The sequence below is a fragment of the Callospermophilus lateralis genome, chromosome 6 (assembly GCF_048772815.1).
Source record: "Callospermophilus lateralis isolate mCalLat2 chromosome 6, mCalLat2.hap1, whole genome shotgun sequence".
Lineage (NCBI taxonomy): Eukaryota > Metazoa > Chordata > Mammalia > Rodentia > Sciuridae > Callospermophilus > Callospermophilus lateralis.
The window spans coordinates 97,784,920-97,807,528 of NC_135310.1; the positions used below are offsets into that span (position 1 = coordinate 97,784,920).

A 22,609-nucleotide genomic window follows, 5' to 3' on the forward strand; every position below is an offset into this window, starting at 1 on the left:
ATCTGAGTACATACTTCATAACAGGGGTTTAACACTCTGAACAAAAGCATCTGAGTGTGTTTTTGTTTTATTTTTAGCAATTGCTTCTGAATTCATTTTTACCACAGGTGTTTAGAAATCTAAACAGATATGTAGGTCTCAATAAGCTAAAATAAGACTTTTTTTTTCTTACTCTAAAAATATGCACATATGATATATAAAATGCAAGTAAACACAAAGAAGAAAATTTCAATCATCTTGAATTGTACTCCTGTATTTATCAGTTCTGTACTTTTTGTTATATATTTTTCCAATAGTCTTACTCTATCAATATAAATATTTTATTTAAAAAAGATAATACAATGTAGACTGTTTTGTTAAATTTTTGAAGATTTTCTTATCATAGAATATAGAATATTTATTTCTACTTCTGAATCATGTAATATAGAATTAACTATTAATATGTTGTTTGAGAGGTGACATGCTCATTTTTGCATAACCAAAAATTAAGTACTTTTGTGTCAAACTATATGATCATGATATTTAAATTCTGAGAATTCTCATGTTCTCACATCTGATATACACAGAGCAAGGACCAAGTTAAATGACTTGAGAAATAGTCAGTGATCAGCATCAAAAATTTGAAGCCCAATTTATATGCATTCTGAACATTAGGGTTTTGGTGTTGGATGCTGTGTAGTGGTAATTAGATATTAAGTAGTTGGTAGTAGGTTGCTCATCCTATGATATCCAAATGGGCAGATGGTAAGATTTAAACAAATATGTGGAGCAGTGATTTGAGGACCCACTAAAGCTAAATATAGATTTTTATAGTTTTTTCTGTAATTGTGGCATATCTTCTATTTTAACTTGTATCCATTTATCTTTTATTTAATGAACCATACACAATCTTTTACATCATTGTTTATTTCAAGATGAAAATCTTGTATCTTCACTTCTTTTTTTACTTTCATTCTGAATTAGTAACTTCTCCCTGATCATTGATTGTATCATAGGTATAAATATTAAATTCCAATGGAGTATCTTTACTTATGCAACTGCCCACACTTGAACAGTTATGTGGGAAGATTCAAGTCAGTCAGTTTGGGTTCCTTCTTCTCCTGCTCAAATCTGTAGAAAGAACAGGAAGCCCTGGAAGAGGGAGCAGGAACACTCCAGGAAGAATAGCAGGGTCTTGCAGTCAACAGATTTACAAGCAGAATCTCTCCTTTAGACTGCCTTCAGAAATGGTTTGAAATAAAGTCACAGTCCTTCAAGATGACACTTCATTTCGAATCTTAATACATTGCAAATTTATTGTTTGTTGAGACAGGGTCTCCCTATGTTGGCAGTTCTGATCTCAGACTTGTGAGTTAATTGATCCCCTTGCCTCAGCCTCCCAAGTAGCTGGGTCTACAGGGGTACACGCCTTCCCAGGCTTGAGCCTTACTACATTGTATTTTGTGAATTGAAACATTGAAATTGTATTTGTCTCTTTGGGGCCTATGTTTCATTGTCTAAGTAACAAATATGCGATTTCAAGAAAATCACATATCCTCTTGGGCTTTGTCACAAATTAAGATATCTGCAAATAATATTAAATGTTAAACTTTTATGCAACAATTGGAGTAAAATTAAAATATTTAATATAAGTAAATATTAAAAAAATAACTATTGTGAATATTATTTGATATGTAATGTGTTAATATATATTAAACAGATAATTAATATTAAATACATTTTTATTAAATTAAAATTCAAATATTATATTTCTGATCACTTAAATTTATTTTTTAAATGTAAATATTTGACTTATAGGAATTCAAAGTCAATTTCTGCATTTTAAAATATTTTCTAACTTATCAGAGTTACGAAAATTGTTTTAGATAAATCTGAATAGCTCATAATTCAATAAGAATGCATTTTAAACACAGTGCATACATTAGCTTGGCTAAGCACTGCTTCACATAAGAAATACCCTCTAAATTCTGAAAGTGACAGCTAAGAATGGACAGCAATATTATCTTCTCAAAGAAAAGAGCTGTTTATTAAAATGTATTTAATGTATGAACTGAAGAGCTAATTATGCATCCATTCTTCAGTGGCATTTTAGATGACAGCTGTGTGGAAGCAAGGAGGATAATATTAATACACTGTCTTCAAATGAATGAAAGCAAAATAAATTTTGTGCCGTATTCTCGGGCATTTGAGTGCCTCACTTCAAGTCGATTGCAGAACACGAACATACTCATTTTGTGTTGAGGAGCTAGAATGATTATTATCCCAGTGTGAAAATAAGGCCTGCATTGATTAATCTGTGAAAACACCAATGAAAATGGAGCCAACTGGAGTTCATGTGATTCAAGAACAAAGGCTTTCTATTTTTAATAGTAAATAGAAACGTACATTTGAGAAAATTGATTTTGCAAATGGAGTCGGGTTTTCTTCATATTGCCAAGAATTTAACACTCATTAAAAATAATATATGCAAACAATTTATTTTTCCTAGAATTTATTAATATTAATGTTGTTACATGATAGGTCACTGAGAAAAATATCACTTTGAGTCATTTAATTATAACGTAGATTTTTAAACTTTCTTTTTAATTGAAAGTAAAAGAGTCTGGTAAAATTGTGTGAAACAAAGTTGTAAAATTAATTTAAAAATTAACTAATTTTTCTCTGTACTATTTTGGAGGTTGCAATTAGGTGGACATCTAATCCAATTAGTCTTGATAATAAAATGCTGATTATCAAAAAGGACTGTGTCACTACTTTGCAGCTTGTATTGCTAATTTTAGATTGGTTGCATTTGCAATTTCAATTTTGTTTTGAATCATGTACTCCTAAATCAACAGTTTTAGGCCAAACTGGAACCTGCTTCTACATATTTGAGAGATTATTACCTTGATTACCCATTTTAAAATCACCTGCTGGGCTTAGAAAAAATAATAACATCGAGTTTTCACTTCCATCCAGCTGTGTCACTATCTTTGGAGATGAGAACTGGCCTTCAGGATCATTTAAAAGCTTCCTGGATGGTTCTCTTGTAAGCTAAAGATGAGCAAAAGTTTGGGGTATCATATATGGTGGTGGGTAAAAAGCAGCCTATGATCTTAATATATAATATCTACCTTTGAATAATTATGTTTATATTTTCTTTCATGATTATAAGGTCAAATTATTCTTGAAATCCAGTTCCCCTGTCATTAGCTCCTTATTGTGACTAACTGAAAAAGATGAAAATCTGTGCTAGGCATTTGCATGCTTGAAGGTAACATGCAATTTATGCGCAGGCCACTTTTATAACACAGTATTTTGTAAGCAAACATTGTATTATAGAACCTGCATTTTAAATCTACTTTTAAAAAGCTGTAAGTTTAAGTAATGGGAAAATATAATTTACTTCTTTTTGAACAATTGTGCATTGAACAGTTAAATTTCAAACTTGACTTTCTCTAAAATTTACTCAACAGATAGACTCCACAAAAAAATTATAGTCCACATGCATCTAACAGCTCTCTTGTTGAGACAATAAAACAAGCCACAGGAAAGTTATTTTATAACTTTCTTTCTGCTGAGTTAATGGTACAATCATTTTAGCTAAGGAGGAAAAGAAAGTTACTGACTTATTGTCAGAATCTTAGGTTGAACAGGTAACGTACAATAAAACATTTTCAATATAATATAGATTTATATCTAGAATAAAGAAACATCATTGTTTTTAAAATGCAAAATATAAAGCTGGGAAAAAAATTTTTCTTGTACCTGTGGAAGTATACCAGCTAAGCAAATATATAACCCAGGGAATATGCCATCTTAGGGGGTCTTTATGATATTTCCAGCATTTGAGAAGATTTTTGTATTGATTAAAAGAAAGCATGGATTGAAGGAAAAAACACTAAAATACATTATTATAAAGTAAATGTGCTATATCTTATTTATTAAATATTATATAATTTCTGGAAGCATGACTCATTGAGAATTGGTTGTATATGCACACACACAAGCACACTCATACACACACATACATAAATATGGATTGTTGAAACATTATACATCTTGGAAAGGTCTTGTATTAGTGATGACTTGTAACCATTGTCTCTTTGTTTTGAACAAATGACTTCTCCATACTGGGACCTTGCTAAACTTTTATCTTGGTTGCTAACAATAATCTGTCAGAAAAACAACAACAATCAGTAGAATAGTTAGGTCAGTCTCTCTGAACTCATCGATTGCAGGAAGAACTCAGAAGTCATTTCCTGCTCAGGTGAGTGCAGCTTCAGCCAGTAGATAGATATTGCACTGGGTTTTTGGCATCTAGAATTTCTGTTAGCGATGGTACATAGATAAAGGTGTAAGATTCCAGTTCCTGAGGAGATTTGAGAAAGCAAATGAAGAAACTGAGGGATGCCCATAGTTAGGCCATACTCCACAGTTAAATAAAATTTCTCTTATTATTACAGTTTTTTCTTTTTCTTTTTCTTCTCCTCTTCCTCTTTTTTTTTTTTTTCTTAAGTGCTGAAAAGGTACAAATCAGAACCAGACAAAGAAGAATAGGGCAAGAGCAAAGTCTGGTGGGGAGGAGTCCCAAACTTAACCTTCATCATCTAGTCTGCATTCTCCTGGCACACATTAGTGTGTAATAAACAATAAGCCAAGTATAACCCACCAGGGAAGCTCACAGATGCCTCAGCATTCGGGGTTCCATTAAGGTTTTACTATGTGGATGCGCTTGACTGAAGTTTCTCAACACCTAGCCTCTTCCCCTCTTCAGTCAGGCTGATAGCACATGGACCAGTACTACACTGCCCAATCTCATGATGGTCTTATTGGCAGGACCAGCCCCCATATTGAGTCATCTTGTCAAGCATAAACTCTCAAATGTGGTCCCAGGGATTTGCCACAAATAACAAAGTCACTTTAATTCTCTAGGAAATTTTATGGTTTAGAGGTTGCCACTCGGTAACCAGGAACAAAAAGTAGCTAAACAATACAAGGGGTGAGCGCTCCTTGTCAACCTGGAGATGCAAGCAAAGGCACTCTGGAGCAAAAGCACAAGCAGTCAGGGCAAGTCATGCAGCTGGATTAACACTTTGTGGACTTTTTTTTCTAACTGCCATACTTTATGCTGGCCTGAGACCACACACTGGGTTGCTATCTGATCCCAAACAGAAATGAGGCATGTAGTGGGAGTGAAACAATCATCAACCACAGATTAGTCTCCTTATCTATATTATGTCACAAGCTACCCTCTTCCCTGAATGGAAGAAAATATTGGCATTCTTCCAGAAGAGAATTATAACATATTACTTTTTATCATCATTTTTATTCTCTCTTTTATTATTTCCCTTATCTTTAGTACATTTCAAAACATCCTTGGCTAAATTCCTCAGGCTTTTGAGTGATTCAGGATTTTATTTGACAGTAATGAAAGTATTTTGTAGACTCAAGGCAGGCAAGCTTCTACATTGTTTTCAATTATCATTCACCAGTTTTTTCTCTACCTTCCATTTTGGAAATCCTTCTTCAATGAACTTCTTTGTCTCCTTTCCATTGAGATGAGCTCTTAACTCCAAAGTAAGAAGATAGACACATACTTATTTAATAATATTCAGAATCACTAGTTTATATTGTCCTACAGCCATCCAGCAGAGTCAAGGAAAAATGTTTAAAGTTTAGCCACTTAAGTATATTGCCAATAAGTAACAGTAAGTTTTATTGGTGCAAATTATTTATTTAGAATGATGGGTTTCATTGTAGCATATTCATATTCATGTTAGAAATGAAATGCTACAGATTGAGTCAACTTGTTATAAAATACAGTAATATGTAAAATGTATATGATGAAGGCTAAAACAGAAGATAATTTAAAAACACCACCACAACCAAGGGGGTGAATATAGTGATTTTCCTAATATTTCAAATTATAATGGCCTCATGTGGGAACTCAGTAGACTGTAGAAGTCACCAATTAACAAAATACCTGTAAGTTTTTAGAGCAGCCCAAAGCTTATGAGGCAGTTTTTGCCTTCTTGATATTCACACAGAGGTAGCAATGTATGAAACCACCTGAATTAGGTACAGAAGATAAAATTGAAAACAGGTTATTATATGGAAGATAATGATATACATGGAGTACCTTGGAAAATTAAGCCAGGATAAAAATAAAAATAGAAAAAAAAAAAGAAAAAAACATGTTAAAAGAGAAAAATGGCCCAAAGATTTTTACCCTTAAAACTAAAAATGGATTTAATTATTGGGTGACAAAATTCAGCTATATCCATAGATCTACATTCCAATGAGTATAATCAAGATTAATAAAGAAGTACCATATACCAATTTGTTGGGTCACCGATGTATTTTGGGATTATATACTCAAATGGTTATAAGACTTTATTATGAATTACTCTTATTTATGAAATGTCTTCCTGAATTTACTCATTTGTATCTTCAATATAGTCCACAGTGTTTATTATAATTTGGAGTTGGGAGCTATTATTTGTTTCATTGTCCAGGTAGCTAAGTGGAAACATGTACCTTCACTAATCACTTAGGGAATTCACCTACGCCCTTCTTCAAACCCTAAAATGGATTTGACTGCTTCTGGGGAAATTTTGGTATTTAGGACAAGTTCCCCAGCAGCCAAGAGAAGATTTTTGAAAGTACCCTGGTTTATGGGGCCCCTACCAGAAATCATAAGTATTCATAACATGAATCAAAAAAAATGTGAAGAAAACAAAGATAATCCATAAAAATGTACTAATTATTAAAAGAAAATATATTTTATATTTTTATATATTAAGCATTCATTTACCAAAATATAATAGGCACCTAAAGTTTGAGTCTCCTGCACTTTAAAATTTAAACTGACTTATTCTCCCAGTTTCTTCCCCTAATTGGATCTGTCTGAGTCCTTTCTCATGCAAAGATTATATGCTCTTACTTTTGAGAAAAATATTTTAAAATTTTACCTTTACTAATAATATTTTTTATGCTTCTAAACCCTTAGAAATTTCTTCCGTGAATGCTGTGCAGTACTTATACTTCAGCCACTACCAAGTCATCAACTCCAACTGTGTAAAATGAAGTCAGGGATCAGACAAGGCTAGGACTTGCTAAAGAACTTGGACTTGATCCTGAGTGTGCTACAAAATCATAAACAGGCCAATGAGTGTACTTGTAACCAAGTCCATCTGGCTAAAAGGTAGAAAAAAGTAGAGTAAGATGCATGTAGGGAATATATATATATATATATATATATATATATATATATGTAAATCTACACAGAGACACATCAAATCATGTAAACACAACTAAAGATAGCAAGTAGCTGACTATTGTTGAAAGACTCAGGACTAGGGGTGGAAAAGGATTAGTGAGAATAAAAAGAAACAGATGAGATGGATTCCACACCTGGTTATTTTGCTGCAGCCGGACTGCAGCAACAAAGTTTAAGGAAAAATAAGAAACAAAACTGGGTGATTTTTACCCAGTTTTGAATGGGCAAAGGTGAGAGGGGATCATGAAGATGCTCTAGTTTGTTGGGTTAAGTGGTAGGTCAGAGCTTCATTCACTGGTATAGGAACCTTGGAAAGAGTATGAAGGAAAAAGTTTAATTTTGGAAAAAGTTGACTGAGATAACTTATCAGCATTTTAGGGAAAGTTAAATACACATTTCAGTGGCTCAGAATTGTGTGACAATTGAAATATATTATCAGTACATTAAAAGATTTTCAGAACCAGAATTCAAGTGCAGGTCTGGCTATCATACTCCTGAGACTACCATTCAAAGTAAAGAGATCCATGTGAGTGAAGCCTGTGGCCTCTTTTATGCACCCAATATGAAGATGTAAAATATTTAAATATTTTATTCAATAATTAGTTACCAAGAACCCTCCATGTACCATAAGATTCTAGAATTGAGAGCAATGCTTAGAAAGGCCTAGCTCTTTGTTATTCTCTAAATGCATTGTCTCAAGTGATACTTTCTTCTAGCAAAGAATATTCCATTAAATATTTGTAAGAGTGATAAAAGTTGTAAATGCTTCCAGAAGCTGAATAAACTTCCTGGGAGCATAACTGATGGTGAATTGAGAGTTAATGACTCTTCTTGGAATGTAATTCACTATGTTCATCTGTGGAAACAGATGCTGGTCACCCATATTTCTCCTTCAGTACTATTCTGTTACCCTCTGCATCTTAAAACAGTAAACTATGCACTTATAAATAGTGAGAATACAAATTGTGCAGATGAAATGCTTGAGCCATTTGGTTCCAAAATTCCATTAATACTTTCAAATGCTCAGAGCACAACAGATAACCCTGCCTTCCACTTTAGATTGAGTGAGTGTGCCTGGATTTTCATCTTAACAAATTCAGCTGCAGCAGCCCACAGGTTTGTTGACAAAATCAAAACTACAGTCTCACTCATTTAGCTAATTAATTATTGTGTAAATCACTAATTATTATATGATCCAAGGGGAGTAACATAAATTAAATCCTGCTTTCTAGGGAGAAAAAAGAAAAGAAAAGAAAAACCGGAAGTCAGGTACTTCTTTCATATGAAAGGGTTGGTGGAAAAATAATGAGACAGTTATAGATAAAAATTCGAATCTTGCTTACAACCAAAATTTATGAGCTATCATTTCCTTGTATTTAGAAAAGAATGGTCATATTAACTCCTACCCTGGTAGAAAATTGGGAGGCTTTACTAATAATGTACATAAAATACCTTGCCCTATGCTTGGGCTTTAGAGGGTGTAATGATACTGAGTTATAATAACGACAAAACATCTAGATCTCACATACTTTCTTTGGGAATAAATAGCCTTAAAACAATCCATAAGTACATATTTGAAAGGTGCTTTTAAATATAATGATATTCCTTAAAGAGATCAGAAATATACCTGAGACTAAAAACCTGAGTGGCTCAGAGCCAGTATGAATTTTAATCAACAATTCTGTAATGCTCTCATACGATTCACAAACCAGACTCCAGCAGTTTGTAAAGGTAGAGATTAATTTAACTTTTCTGCTTTAGTTCTGGTTTTTGCATATAAATTTACAATGTACTAAAAATAATAGTATAGCTGACCTCCCCTGTTGTGGGTTTTAAATACTTTTTTTTTTTCCTTGAGGCTCTTTTGCAGATTTCAGAAACACAAAGAAAGAGCTATCTAGTACTAGCAAAGTATGAACATGGCAGCTGTGGCCTCATGGTAATAATCTCCTTGGTATCCTTTCTGAACTGAGCTCTAAAACTGATTTATTCTGAAGGTGATGTTTTAAACGTACTTCCTGAAAGATAAACATTAAAAATTTACTTTTCCAGCTATTTAAATGAGTGCCAACTTTATTGTGGTCTGGCCCCTCTTTTCTATGGTTCCTGTTTTTCTCACAACTTCAATGTTTAATGTATCTGGAACAAAGAACACAGTTTTGCAACTTTAAAAGTCATCGAGATTTTTTTTTCCCAGTGTGAATGCTCCCACTGCAGAAATGTGAGTGCTTGGAGAAATGCATACCACTTAATAGGCCTGATTCTGCTGAGGGCAAAGTATTTGAGATGCAGAAGGTTCTGAAGCCACTAGAGTAACATTTAATGCACAAGAAGAGTTACCTGGATAATTTACACTCCTTTATCAAAGTAAAATGTTCCTCAGTGATGGTTATTAGCATGTAATAGAGATGCACTCTAGGGATTTTGTAAAACTGACTCACAGAGTTAAAAAAAAAATAGTCTTAATTAATTTAAAAAAAGAGTAACTTTAAATAAATATTGATATATTTTAAATACATGCATCATGACAACCTAACTGCACATAGTGCCTTTCTCAATAGTTCTGTTTTACTCATTTTGCATAATTCCTTTGTTGTTTATTTATATGTAGATTACAAATATTTATGGTGCTTTTCTATGAGGCTGCCACTATAGAAGGTCTCTCTTCACATAGATCTTAGAGTCCAGTTTAGAAACAAGGCCACATATTACAAAATAATATAGGAAAGCCTTTAAAGAAAGTAAATTCTCTTTGAAAGTTTAAATGGCACCTAAGTTCTTACTGAGATTGTTTATTTGCTCAGAAAATCCCTTTCTTCAGATGACTAAATGTTAAGAGTTCAATCCAAGTTCATCTGAATAATGAAAGTTAGTAGCTCCCTCCTCTGTGCTTTCGCCAACATTTCTGAAAATATAATTGTGTTGTAATTAACAAAATTTTGCTGTTTATTTCCCTGTGATCTCTTTAAGACTTCCTGAACTATCCTCCTATTCAAGGCATAGTATAGTGACTGTCACATAAGAGATCTTCAGCAAAGAAAAAGAAAAAAAGACAGAAATATTTAATGATACTTTGTTATTTATATAATAAATATGAAGGTATTTTATATTTTGTACACTACATGGTATCTTGAAATATGAATTGGGAAGCCAAGAAATGGTGGAAATTTGAAAGAGACTCTAAAGCTCTGTTTCCTCATGTCCCAATTTTGCAATTTCCCAAGCCACAATTCTCTAATCCATTCCAACAAACTCAATTGGGCAGATAGTTATTTAGCATCTACTCTGAGGAGTAATTTATATTCTCAATTTACATTCATAGTCTGGCTAGCACTTTTCATATGACAATGAGCTTGACACTGAGAGCATCTTACTTCCTTTATCATTTTACTAAAGGATCTTACTTCAGTATGCAATTCTTTATTTTTAAATGATACCCTAGACAACATCACAGGACTAGAAACAATGGTCCAGGAATCCAAAACTTGTAGAAAGTCCTAAAATACTTTAAATATACTCATCTCCTAAATAGTAGAATCTCAAGAGGACAGACAGATAAATTATAAGTCCATTCTTGGGCCTTTATGACTTTATATTTCAGAGACCCTTCATTATGAGGGACCTTAAAAGCATTTGTCTCTGTATATCTGGGTCTTTTCCATGATGATGGTTCCATGATTGCGTAGCTTAGACTCCCTTTGGCTTCCGAAGTTTAACTTTCATGTCTGATAACCGCAGGAAAGAAATCCAGGAGCCTACACATGGCTGATAATCAAGGCAGATTGGCAAATGACATTGGAAAAAATATTCATTGAGCCAGCACTCTCCAAGCCCAGTGTAGAGAGCCTAGCTTCACTGAGAGAAACTGGATTATACTGTGCAGCAATTGTAAGGAGTGCTTCTCTGTAAACATTCTGATGTTCGCAAAGACATACATGAAGAACATTTGGCACAAAAAGAAGTAAAGACTTTTCCTAATCTTTGTTCACCACTGTTATTGAGAACATGTAAACAACAGAAAAATCTGAATTAAGTGAAATAAACCCTTGGTTTCTCTTGCTGATTGTGAGGAATCTTGGAAATTTTAAAACTCCCCTTTGTCTGTTAGGAGTACATTTTAACTTCTTCTTTGTCTTCCTAGTTACAATTTTTATAAGTTAACAGAATATCTCACTTCCCTAGCCTCGAGCAAGTAGGGAAAAAATAGTATTGGTTTATATACAAATGGAGAACTACAAAAGGGGACATTTTTGTGCAATACTATGTAATGCTTTTGCACTTTTTTGAAGTGGGTTTCTGTTGTGATTATTTCATTGAATTCAGTAGTAAAATACTTCTGGTAGCTGAAAAACTGTTTTGGGTAAGAAATCTGAGTATAACAAATCTAAAAGATATCTAGTCATACTGCTTTTAAAGTTAATGTCAGCTTACTTCAGCCTGTTGCTGTTTTCTTCAGGTTTTCCTTGGAGAAAGCTCATTTTGCCCCATAGTTCCCACATTTATTCACTTATTCCTCCTTTTGTTCATGCAGGGTTTTATGGCAGACAGCCCTTACTAGACATGACATTTGTTCCAGGCTATATGGATACAGCAGTGAACAATCACACTTCCTACAGTTACGAAATGAAGAATTTCTGCTCATCAATTAGCTGCCCCACAGCTTTCATTGAAGTCAAGTGAAGCCAAGCCACTGAGTTCTTAAACACATAGGTCCTCTGAGGCAGCCCCAGATTTAAGCCATTTTAAATTCTAAAAATCTCTGGGGATGGGATGTGGCAGGCATTTCATGTCCTCTGCTCTGTTCAGTTATTGTGCAGGAATATTTACCAGAAACTCTGAGAATCTGAGAAAGGGCTCAGGATTTCTATTTCTGGAGAATACTTGAAATGTTTATTATCTCAGCTCTGAAATGCACCCCTACCCCCACCCTATGCACACACACACACATACACACACACACACACACACACACACACACACACACAGTACAACTCCTAGATCTCTAACACTACAACAATCAGCAAGGAGTGTTACAATCCTTTTGTTTTAAAAAAAATTATAATAAGTGAGGAGTATATTTTAGTATGGAAGGTAAGAAAATTAGCATATTCTCAAGTATCTCACAGATATGGAGTAATCAATCGCTCATTTTACAGAAGGCTAAGAAAGTACTTGCAAGCTTGCCATCAAATTCTGCTTTCCTATCTAGCACACCATAGACATTTTTATTTAATTCCAATGATGTAACACATAGAACTCTTTCCCAAATATCCATGTTGAGAAATCAGGCAGCTTGGCAGTAAATTCCTGTCCTCAAGAGAGCATATCAGAAAGTTCTATGTCCATATTCTCTCTCCAGAAAATACTACATGGACTAGAGCAGGAGTATGTAAGCCTTTTCTCTAAAAGCCTATAGTATAAATGTTTGGAGCTATATAAACAGTCTAATCTCTGTCACAGTGACTCAGCTCTAACTTTCCACCATGAAAACACCCACAGATAATATTATATAAATAAAAATGCCTACATTCCAGTAAAATTTTGTGTATAATATCAGGCATCTGGCCAAGTTTGGCTCAGATACCATAGTTGGTCAACCCCTGATCTAGGTCAACATTATCCTGAGCAATGGCAACATTTCTCCTACTTATTTATTTTCTCACTCCTATTTTATATTCTATCACATACTGAAATAAACCTAAGTATGTACCTTAAGTAGTGGAAAAGATAATTATTCATTTATCATTAGTTGTCATTTGTAATAACAATGTCTTGAAAAAGAATATCCTCTGAAACCTAATATATATCTACTTAAGCACAATTTTTTCCAACCTTGATAGATTTGCCATTACTTTTCTACATTTGCATTTATTTCCCTTTGCTTATAAATATAATTAATTTTTTCTCATCCCTTTTAGCAATCTTTTTGAGCAAATTCTTAGTAGCAATTGAACTCTCCAGGGACAAATGTCCTATATCAGTTGTCCTTGGTCTTCTGGAAGTTTCCATTTGATATTTCCATTCTTTTCACTTTTTGTATCAACTATCAGTACCAATATATCTCTATCTTTCTAGTTACCTTTATGTCCACTTCATTCCACCAAAGATCTGTGCATAAAATCTGTTCTCTGTGCAGAACTGATTGAAAGATGCAGATAATATAGCTTTTGGAATAACATAAATGTCACCATGAGTTTGATATTAAGCTCCTTTGGAGGAGGGCCAGAATCTAGGAACAGAGACCTTACAATAGCTATATTCTATTATACACAAAATCATGTTTTTTTCTTGGTTTGGGGATATGTTCCATAACATTTAGGATAATAGAAATGCATTTTAACAGACAAATGTGTTTTCTTCATGTATCACATACCTCTGTACTTTCTGAGTTCTTTACTTGGAAAATTTGATGTGATAATTTTTTTCTTTACTTATTTTGATACCTAAAACTTTCTCTGCAGCATATGCTGTTCATTTCTCACTTTGTCTGCACAATCAATCTCAATTCTGGATCACCTGAGAATCACCCAGGGAGCAGTGGAAAAGTACCAAACTGTAGATTCCGTCCTAGAAAGTTTCCTAACTAGGTGGTTTATGGGACAGAGGATAGGCATTAATTATTTTGAGTTTTGTTTGTATAAAATTCTTAGTAGATTCTCAAGTTAATCAAGGCCTAAAAAAAAATTACTTCACTGTATCCAATTTATTTTTGAAGTCCGTATTCGAAAATTAAGTGAGGAACGGATTGCACTGATACTCCTCTTTCTATTTTGCAGCATTAAAATCTAACACGTAATAAATGTGCAGTTATTCAAGGACTTTAGTTTCCCTTCTCTAAGAAAAGCCAGGAAAGTTTAATTTCAAGTGGAAAAAAATTATAAATAATATTTAAAAAGTAAATAATACAAGTGTGTGTGTGTGTGTGTGTGTGTGTGTGTGTGTGTGTGTGGCTTTAGCTTTCAGTGCTGAGACTTTTTAATCTCTTTTTCTTGGTTTGCTAATTGTGTCTTAAGTTACTTTTTTTGTTGTTGTTAACTGTGAAATCATGTGTGTGTTACTGTCTTTCTCTTGTTCATAGCACCAGAAGAATGGGCCACAACCCGCTCCAGCTTAAAGGCACCACCGCCAAGGTCAGCCAGAGGGGGATACAGGGAACACCCCTATGGTAGATATTGAAGGTCCTCCTCACCTGTGACCTCACCTCAAAAGACAATTCATAGCCTGTGGTCTCCACATAAACAGCAACAAGACAAGTAATAGTCCTTTTTTGTTTGTTTTTCTATTCTAGGGATAACTGCTCATAATTACTCCCATATATTTCTTGTATTTCCCTCTATACTGTTGTCGTGACATTGACACTAGTATTATTTTACAAAACAAATTGAAAAAGATATTGGCAAGCATAGTTTATAAACCATTCAGTAGGATGATATTCTCTTGGTTGTTTTTCATTGTTGTGTGTAATCTTTTTTTTTTCTTTTTTTTTTTCTTTTATTTTTTAAGAAAGAGCATGAATCTGTTGACAGATTTTGAGTCTCAACCAACTAGCAGAAATTTTGTTTAGGGTTGCTAAAAGACTGTAATATGATTTTTGAACTAGCTGATAATAAAGTTGTAGATAAGATGTTTTAACCTGTCTTTTAATATCTGTTAGTTAGATAAAGATGTTCGATATTAAGTTTGTAAATTTAATTTTAAATGCTGTTTTAATGGGGTTGAAAACAAGCAGCTACTGTATGTATGTAGCTAACTGAATTTGTTCAGTGTTTTAACCTGTATTTGTTAAAAAAGAAAAAAAACACACATAAAGTTCCATGTGTAAGCTTCTCTAAATAGGAAACCACAATTTGTCAAATATGTTTGCCATAATTTGTCAATAAAGCTGAAAACTTTTGTAAAAACTAAATTTGGAATTACTTGTTTTCTAGCTTTAAATGCCTGCTTTATTTCTTCTTCAAGAGATGCCTAAAATGTTTTCTATTTAAAAATTACAAAAATGAACCCAAGCCTGTTTTAAGATATTTGTGTAATACTTTAAAATGTATTAATAACTTATGGTTGTTAAATAATTTAAAAGTTAACAAACTAAACTGTTACATGAATCATGGTTAGTAAACACTAATGTATAACATGTTAATGGAAAAAAATGGATCTAGAATAATAAATGGATTTTAAACTATCCTCTAAGCTTTATCTTGCTAAACACAAATTCTGATTGACTTGTTTGCATTAGCATGTCTCTCGTGAGAAAGAGTAATGGAGTATAAAGAGGTAAGATTACCACTTACCACTGTCTAAATGCCTAGTTCTTCAACCTTTGAGTTTCCCCGCACATTAAATATCCCATCCAACATGTAAGCATCGCGTAGATTCACTTTATTGTTTTCACTCAAAAGAGTGCGTGGACTTCATTTGCGTAGTTGATAACAGTTTGTTTTGACAAACAAATCATCAGTGTCACTGGCCAGTTGTTGCTATTCAACCTCAAAAACTTTATTTGTAATTTTCAGTGCTAAATATCACCGCCCTTGAAGGCAGTTTAGAGGGCTGATATTTCTTTTGAGACTATCAGACTTGATGGCTGATGATTATTAAGGAAATATGTCGCAGGACTCAAAGGATGACTAAACGTTAAACAGGTAACACTGATAGTAACTCTGTAATTTTGCCTATGCAACAGTAATGTTAAATATTCTCAGTTATTAAGTTCCTGATAGTTAAAAAAGTAAACCTACAAAAACATAACAAATAGGTCTATAGGCTATTAAAACAACTAATTAACATTAACTAGAGGCACCAAAATTATTTTACAATATATAACCCTCAAGGTAATAAACAGAACTAAAATTAACAATAATAGTAATGCAACTCTTGCTAACTTCAAACGTAAGCTAAATTTTGATGGAAAACAAAAAAGAAAGCGAAAGACTTGATGGTAGGGATGAATGCCAAAACCGTTGATCTTTTCAATATAGTTTTTTTGTTTATGGTGGCTTTTTGTCGATGTGATTGGTTTACTTTTTTGCTGCTAACCAGCTTAGGCATATCGCTGTTCAGTTTTTGCAGCTGGAGTTGCATGCTAATAGTTTTATGAAGTGTGTGTTTGTCATCAATTAAAATTGTAAATATTTGCCTTTCACAAAATGCAGTTGAGTAATATTTAAGTTTTCTTTTTCTATTCTTTCTCACTCTTCCAGGTACCCACAAGCAAGGAACACATAATTGAATAGCAGATGTGATGGGCTAACAAGGATGTGGAGGTAAGCTAATTTTTTTTCTTTAGTCCATAGTCTTTAGTAGCATGGCAGCGTAATGCAACCTGAAGCCTTAGCAGTGAGTTAAAGCACCAAGCGCCACTTGTTGAAAGACTAGAAGAGCTTAGACTGCTGCCAAGGAACTGAGTTCTTTTTATCTTTGAAATAAAGATCTGTCTTGGTTTTTACCTGGCAAGGCTTTCTGAGTTTATTTAACTTGTCAAATAAAATGTGAATTAGTGATTAATCTTCAGCCCTTTCTTCACTATGAACTTGCTGTCCTATATTGTGCCTCTCCTTAACCATACTAAAAGAGAATTAAAACTTTCACTCTGCAGACATAAAAGAAGGAAATCCCAGCCATTGGGTAAGATAAAGGGAAGGGAAAATGTGCCCCATGACTACATCCTGTCTGGAGAATCAACCAGAATATTTACACATCATCCTTATTCCCACATTGGCCCCATGGGATTGATCAATACACTCCTTATTTTTCATCTGCCGTTCTATTTGATTTAGAAAATTGTTACTGAGTACCAAGCACTGTTGGAAATTGAGACTTGATTTATGTACCATGAGCTGAAAACTTCAACCAACCAACTTCCTGCTGAAAATGGTGCAAGGATAGTTCATATATCCTCTGGCTGGCCTGATGCTAAGAGAAACGAAATGACCTGATGCAATGTTCAAAACAAGGTTAAGAACTCAAGTTTTCTCCCTCTGGGTCTTTTGCTACAGAAATATCCATAATCCATGTCAGCCTTAAGGAAGTGCTGAAGAGAGCTATGGGGAGCCTGGAGATTGCTAGTGGTGGGGAAGGATGGAGACTGAGGGAGTCGTTAAGAGGAACTGGAATGAAAAGAGTAGTTTGCCCCGCTCAAGGATGAGGAAGGGAGCTCTCCTGGAAAGGGAAAAGGCTGTCTTAATTCAGGGAGCTGGAAAAATTCAAGAAGCTTTTGATAGGAGAGTGGAAGGTCAGTGAGCATGGAGGTTCCCGTTCATGAGGTGAGCTGAGAAAGCACACCTGGAAAGGCAAGTTCAAGTCAGGTTCTGGTTAGACTGTCAAATTGTTCAAACTCTATGGGAGAAAAGTAGTAGGAAGCTACCTGAGGTCTGCAGTAAAGAATGAGAGCTATTCAGAGGCAAAGTGTCCCAAGCAGACAAGGTAAACCTCACATCTAGTCACTTTCGTAATTACTAACCACCTCCTCATCTGAGCTTCAACTGAAGGTCCTCCATCTGCAGAATCAAAGATCAAAAGTTCCAGACAGAGAAAACTTGAAATTCATTTATCAATACTATGCTAAATCTAATTTGACTATTTAAAAAGTTTCTGTTTTTATAAAGCAAAGGGAGAAAGAATCTTTAGTTCAGGTACCTGCCTATTATATATTCTTCTTTGTTCTCTTTAATCAATAGTTTTGATTTGGTAAAGGAAAATTCCACCATAGTTTGTTATTCTTCTGACATATCAGTCCATATGTTTTTCATTGTTGTTCATTGTAACGATTTGATGGTTGCTGTGGGTCTTGTGAACTTGCGGCTCTCTCACTGCTCCGAGATCTTTGCATGCATAAATTCGTGGCAGGGTCATCACAGCAGAAGCACCAATGCTGAACAAGAGAAGAGAAAATTGTTTTTAAAGCTCAAAATATAAGGATTTTGAGTTTCAAAATCCTGATGGACTTTGGACATAAAGTTTGTGTGTTAAACAGTAGATTTAAAGACTCCCATCTACCATAGTTCATTCATTTGCAAAATAAATACTATCCAGGTTGAAAGGAGAACTCAAGAGACAACAGTATCTAAGATATTAATGTAGCCTTGAATATGGGTCATAAAGCGTTTATTCTATAAATAAACTCAGATAGGTTTAGAACACATGTGTCTCAATTGGATCCTGGAGAGGCAGAAAACCTCATAGAATTCTCCCAAACTACAGTGAGTCTTTAGATATAACTATAGAATTTTTCCCTGTCCTAGCTAGAGTAAGCAGGAGATAGTCCCCCTTCCACACCCGCAGAAAGGCATCGAGGGTACAGTAACATGGACATGAACCAAAGCTAATTAGGATACAGACACATCAGAGGGCACAGCAATATAGCCATATGCTTCCTGCCACCAACACTTGCAGAATATAAATTACATTCAGGAAGAAGACAGGTAGAAAAATAAGACCCTGAGTGGACAGAGAAACTCCTGACCTAAATTAATCTGAATTAACTAAAATCATTTATATTTTCTGTGTTCAACCTTGATAATGGGGACTTGAGTTTGAAATGAAGCTGTGGTATAGAAAAAGTAAAATAATGTATATGTAGCAGAGTTATATGTAGAGCTTAGCTGAATCTTAAAATAATAAGGAAATGAATATATGAGTTCCTCTGGCACTACGGAATAAGAATTTTCCTAAAAGAAAATGGAAAATATTCAACAAGTGGCCCTAACAGGTCAACATGTGCACCGCCAAGAAGATACCTCCTCTGGTCCATATCAGAAAACGATGCTGTGTTCCACTTAGATCCCATTATGACATTATGTCTACTCTCATGAATTTGAAAGTGAAGTCTTCCAAAGATAATGAACATTTTAATGTCTTAATGTCTGACACCTGGAGAGGCAGAAAACCTCATAGAAATATATATAATTATATAGAATTATACACACACACATATAATATATATATATATATATATATATATATATATATATATGTATACATATGTATATAATGTCTGACACTCACTTCATGCAAGTGATATAAATTTGCATGGCACATGAAAGCTTTTAAATCATGGTGCTCTATCTAAATGTATTTTGAAGTTTCTGTATGCATGCTTCACACATTCTTTCAGATAATGCTGTAAGCCTTGGTCCCGTGTAACCACTGGAAACTCACTAAACACCAAAGGTAGCTGGCATGGGCACTACACAAAGAACCTATTATTATGGAACAAAGACCATTTGGCTTGATAACAATCAAAGCTCTAACAGTTTTTAAATAAAGTCAGCAAAGAACAACATGTGTAAGGTTCTCAGGAATTGCTTAAAAGTAAATTATTTTTGTTCCTTTAATTGTTCATCTTAAAATATATAGTCTGGTGTTTAGAAACCCACATATGCCCTTCAGAAATGCAACCCTTTAACCATGGAATTCTCTATCTCTGTGTCTGTGTTCAAGTAATATAGAAGTTTGTAGGAGTTAGTTCTTTCATTTTAAAGGGAGTACAGAACAGTGATCAGCAGGCTGAATGGGCACTATGAGATGGTTCAGTACTCAGTTTTAAGTGTCTGCACGAAGGGACCTGCTATTGAAAAACTGTCTGTGTGCTGCTTAGCAGATTCCATGAGAAGGTTTAGTTTTTACTGAAAATAAATGCAGTTAAAGGATTGGAAATATATAATTCTATGGCAGTTTACAAAGTTGATTACACAGTTTATGTTTGGCATGAAGGTATAGCCTTCACCATCATCATCATCACTATCATCATCATCACCGTGGTACCTTCTATTTTTGAGCATACATGCCAGGCAAGGTACTTAGAATTTTGACATAGAACTTACATGAAGCACCTGTAATTCTTGAAGCAAGCATGCAGAGGAAATGTAGTTAACCTCATCCTACAAGAGGAAGCAATGTTACACTGCTAAGGTGTAGCAAAGCTAACACTTAAACGAAAGATAAGCCACATATCTTCCAAATTGTATGGAGGTTCCCAACTTTGAGTAAATTTGTTTAAAAAAAAATGGAAATTCCATGCCTTAAAACAATTTCTATTCTGTAGCAATTGAATGAATTTTCACTTAAAAATATTGATTAATTTTTAATCCTGAACTCCATCTTTACTTTGCTCTCTCTTCAAATTTGTTTTTCTTTCAAACTTTCTGATTCCATCATAAAAAATATAGATTAAAGTTTTCCACATTTGTCACAAAGCATGACTATGGTCTTTTGTAGAACAAATGAATTCATTTATAATCTAAATTCAATTTTGACATTTTTTTTTCAAAAGTATTCACATGATTAAATAAGCATGAAAGCAATTTCAGTCTTTGTTCTTCAATCCAGAGATCAGAACTCTACTTTAAAGAATAAGGGTCAGTTTCAAGACAGAAAGCCATGCTGTCGTGTATTAGGAACACAAGTGAAAGTACCAGCCAATGTTAAATATTTTTTTTTAAAGAAACTATTTCCTGTTGCCAATATAATATGTGACATTAGTCTGGAAATTCTGGTTTCCTATTAAATACATGAGTTATAACAAAATAGCTTTTTATTTTGACCAACAGTTACCACCAGTCTTCCACATCCATCATGAAGATTAATTTTCCATTTTCTTTATGTGGAATATGTTAATTTGTACTCAAAAGATTATTTGCAGTGGGAGAGAACAGGTCACTCTACTTAAAAACCATTTTTTATCTCATTCTCTTATACTTGATTCTGAGCAGAATTGAGAGCAAAGTAAAAGTTGCCTGAACGTGAGTGCACACACGCACACACAAATAACAGAATGAGCCACTTAAAACTTGACATCTAGTTGCTGAATGCTGATTTTAAGTTTCTGACCTACCATGTTTCATACTGTATGGTGGGTATATCATGAATTATTTATTTCCAAGAAAAATTTGGAGACAGTTGAATCCTATTCTTAAAACTTTTCTGGAGACAAATTCTCCACTAGACACAGGTCTCCTGGCATGAGTTCTGTTGGAAGGAATCGTCTGTCTACCTTATGCAGGTACACCATATTTCCTATCTTCTAACCTCATAGTCAGCCTCTATTGACACCAGGACATCTTTGAAGTTCTCTGATACTATCATGCCCATTCCGACTCCCCACTTCCTAGTAGCTCCTTCCATTTTCCCACCAGCACATAGGGAAATAAGAGGACAAAGAGAAAAGCTGAATTTTTTTACTTGGGAGAAAGGTATATACAGATCCTTTGCTGATTTTTATTTATTTTCTTTCATAACTGAAATTTATTTTAACTGATAAAACATAAAAGTCATGCATATTAATAGGATGTTATCTGATATTTTGTCATATGTATACATTGTGTAATGTTTAAATCAGATTAATTATCTATCTCCTCATTTATCATTTAACTATTGTGAAACATTCAAAATCCTTTCTTCTAACATTTTGAAGTGTACGATACATTATTGTTATCTATGGTTACCCTAACATGCAATAATAGCACACCGGAATTTGCTCCTATCCAACTGCAAATTAGTACCTTTTATAATTTGGATGTTCAGTGTCCCAAAAATCTCCTGTTGATGCAGGAGGTGAAATTATTAGATTATGAGAGCTGTGACCTAATCAGTAGATTAGTCCATTGGATGGGTTAATTACTTGGATGAATTACTGGGTGGTAACTGTAGGCAATTGGGGCCTGGCTGAGGAACTTGGTCACATGGAGGCTTTCTTGGGAATTACATATCATATCCCTGGCTATTCCCATTCTCTTGTTACACCCTGGCCACTCTTGAGTTGAGTAGCTTTCACTCACCATGCCTTTCAACCATGATGTTCTGCCTCACTTCAGAGAAAAGGAGTTGACTGACCATAGACTAAAACTCTGAGCCAAAGAAACCTTTTCCTTCTCTAAGTTGTTCTTGTTGGGTATTTTGATCATAAGATGCAAGGCTGATTAACACAGTACCTAATCAACCTTTCTCCATCACTCCTTCCTTCTCTTCTTAGCCTCTGATAACTACCATTCTACTCTCAACATCTATGAGATCAATGTTTTTTAGATTCTCATATGAGTGAGGATCATTTGATAATTGTCATTCTGTGCTTTACTTATTTCACTTAACATAATGATCTCTAGTTCCATCCACATTGTTGCAAATTACAGGAGCTCATTCTTTTAATGACTGAATAGTACTCCATTGTCTAATGTACCATATTTCCTTCATCAGCTGATGGGACACTTAAATTATTTCCATTGTGAATAGTGCCACAGTGAACATGGGAGGGCAGATGTCTCTTTGAGATACTTGTTTTTGTTTTTTTCCATTCAGCATATACACTGTAACAGGATTGCTGGACCACATGGTAGTTTTATTTTTAGGTTTCTGAGT

General features: G+C 34.1%; 1 protein-coding gene across 2 annotated transcripts in view; it reads left to right on the forward strand.

Moving 5' to 3' along the window:
- Khdrbs2 (KH RNA binding domain containing, signal transduction associated 2) overlaps positions 1 to 14,668 on the forward strand; it is a 544,509-nt gene extending 529,841 nt beyond the window's left edge. For both annotated transcript variants that reach the window (XM_076860060.2, XM_076860059.2), the window contains one exon: positions 14,340 to 14,668. In XM_076860060.2, the coding sequence (XP_076716175.1) occupies positions 14,340 to 14,437 (98 nt within the window). In that variant the 3' untranslated portion in view covers positions 14,438 to 14,668. The remainder of the gene's footprint in view (positions 1 to 14,339) is intronic.
- Positions 14,669 to 22,609: the final 7,941 nt, after the last annotated feature.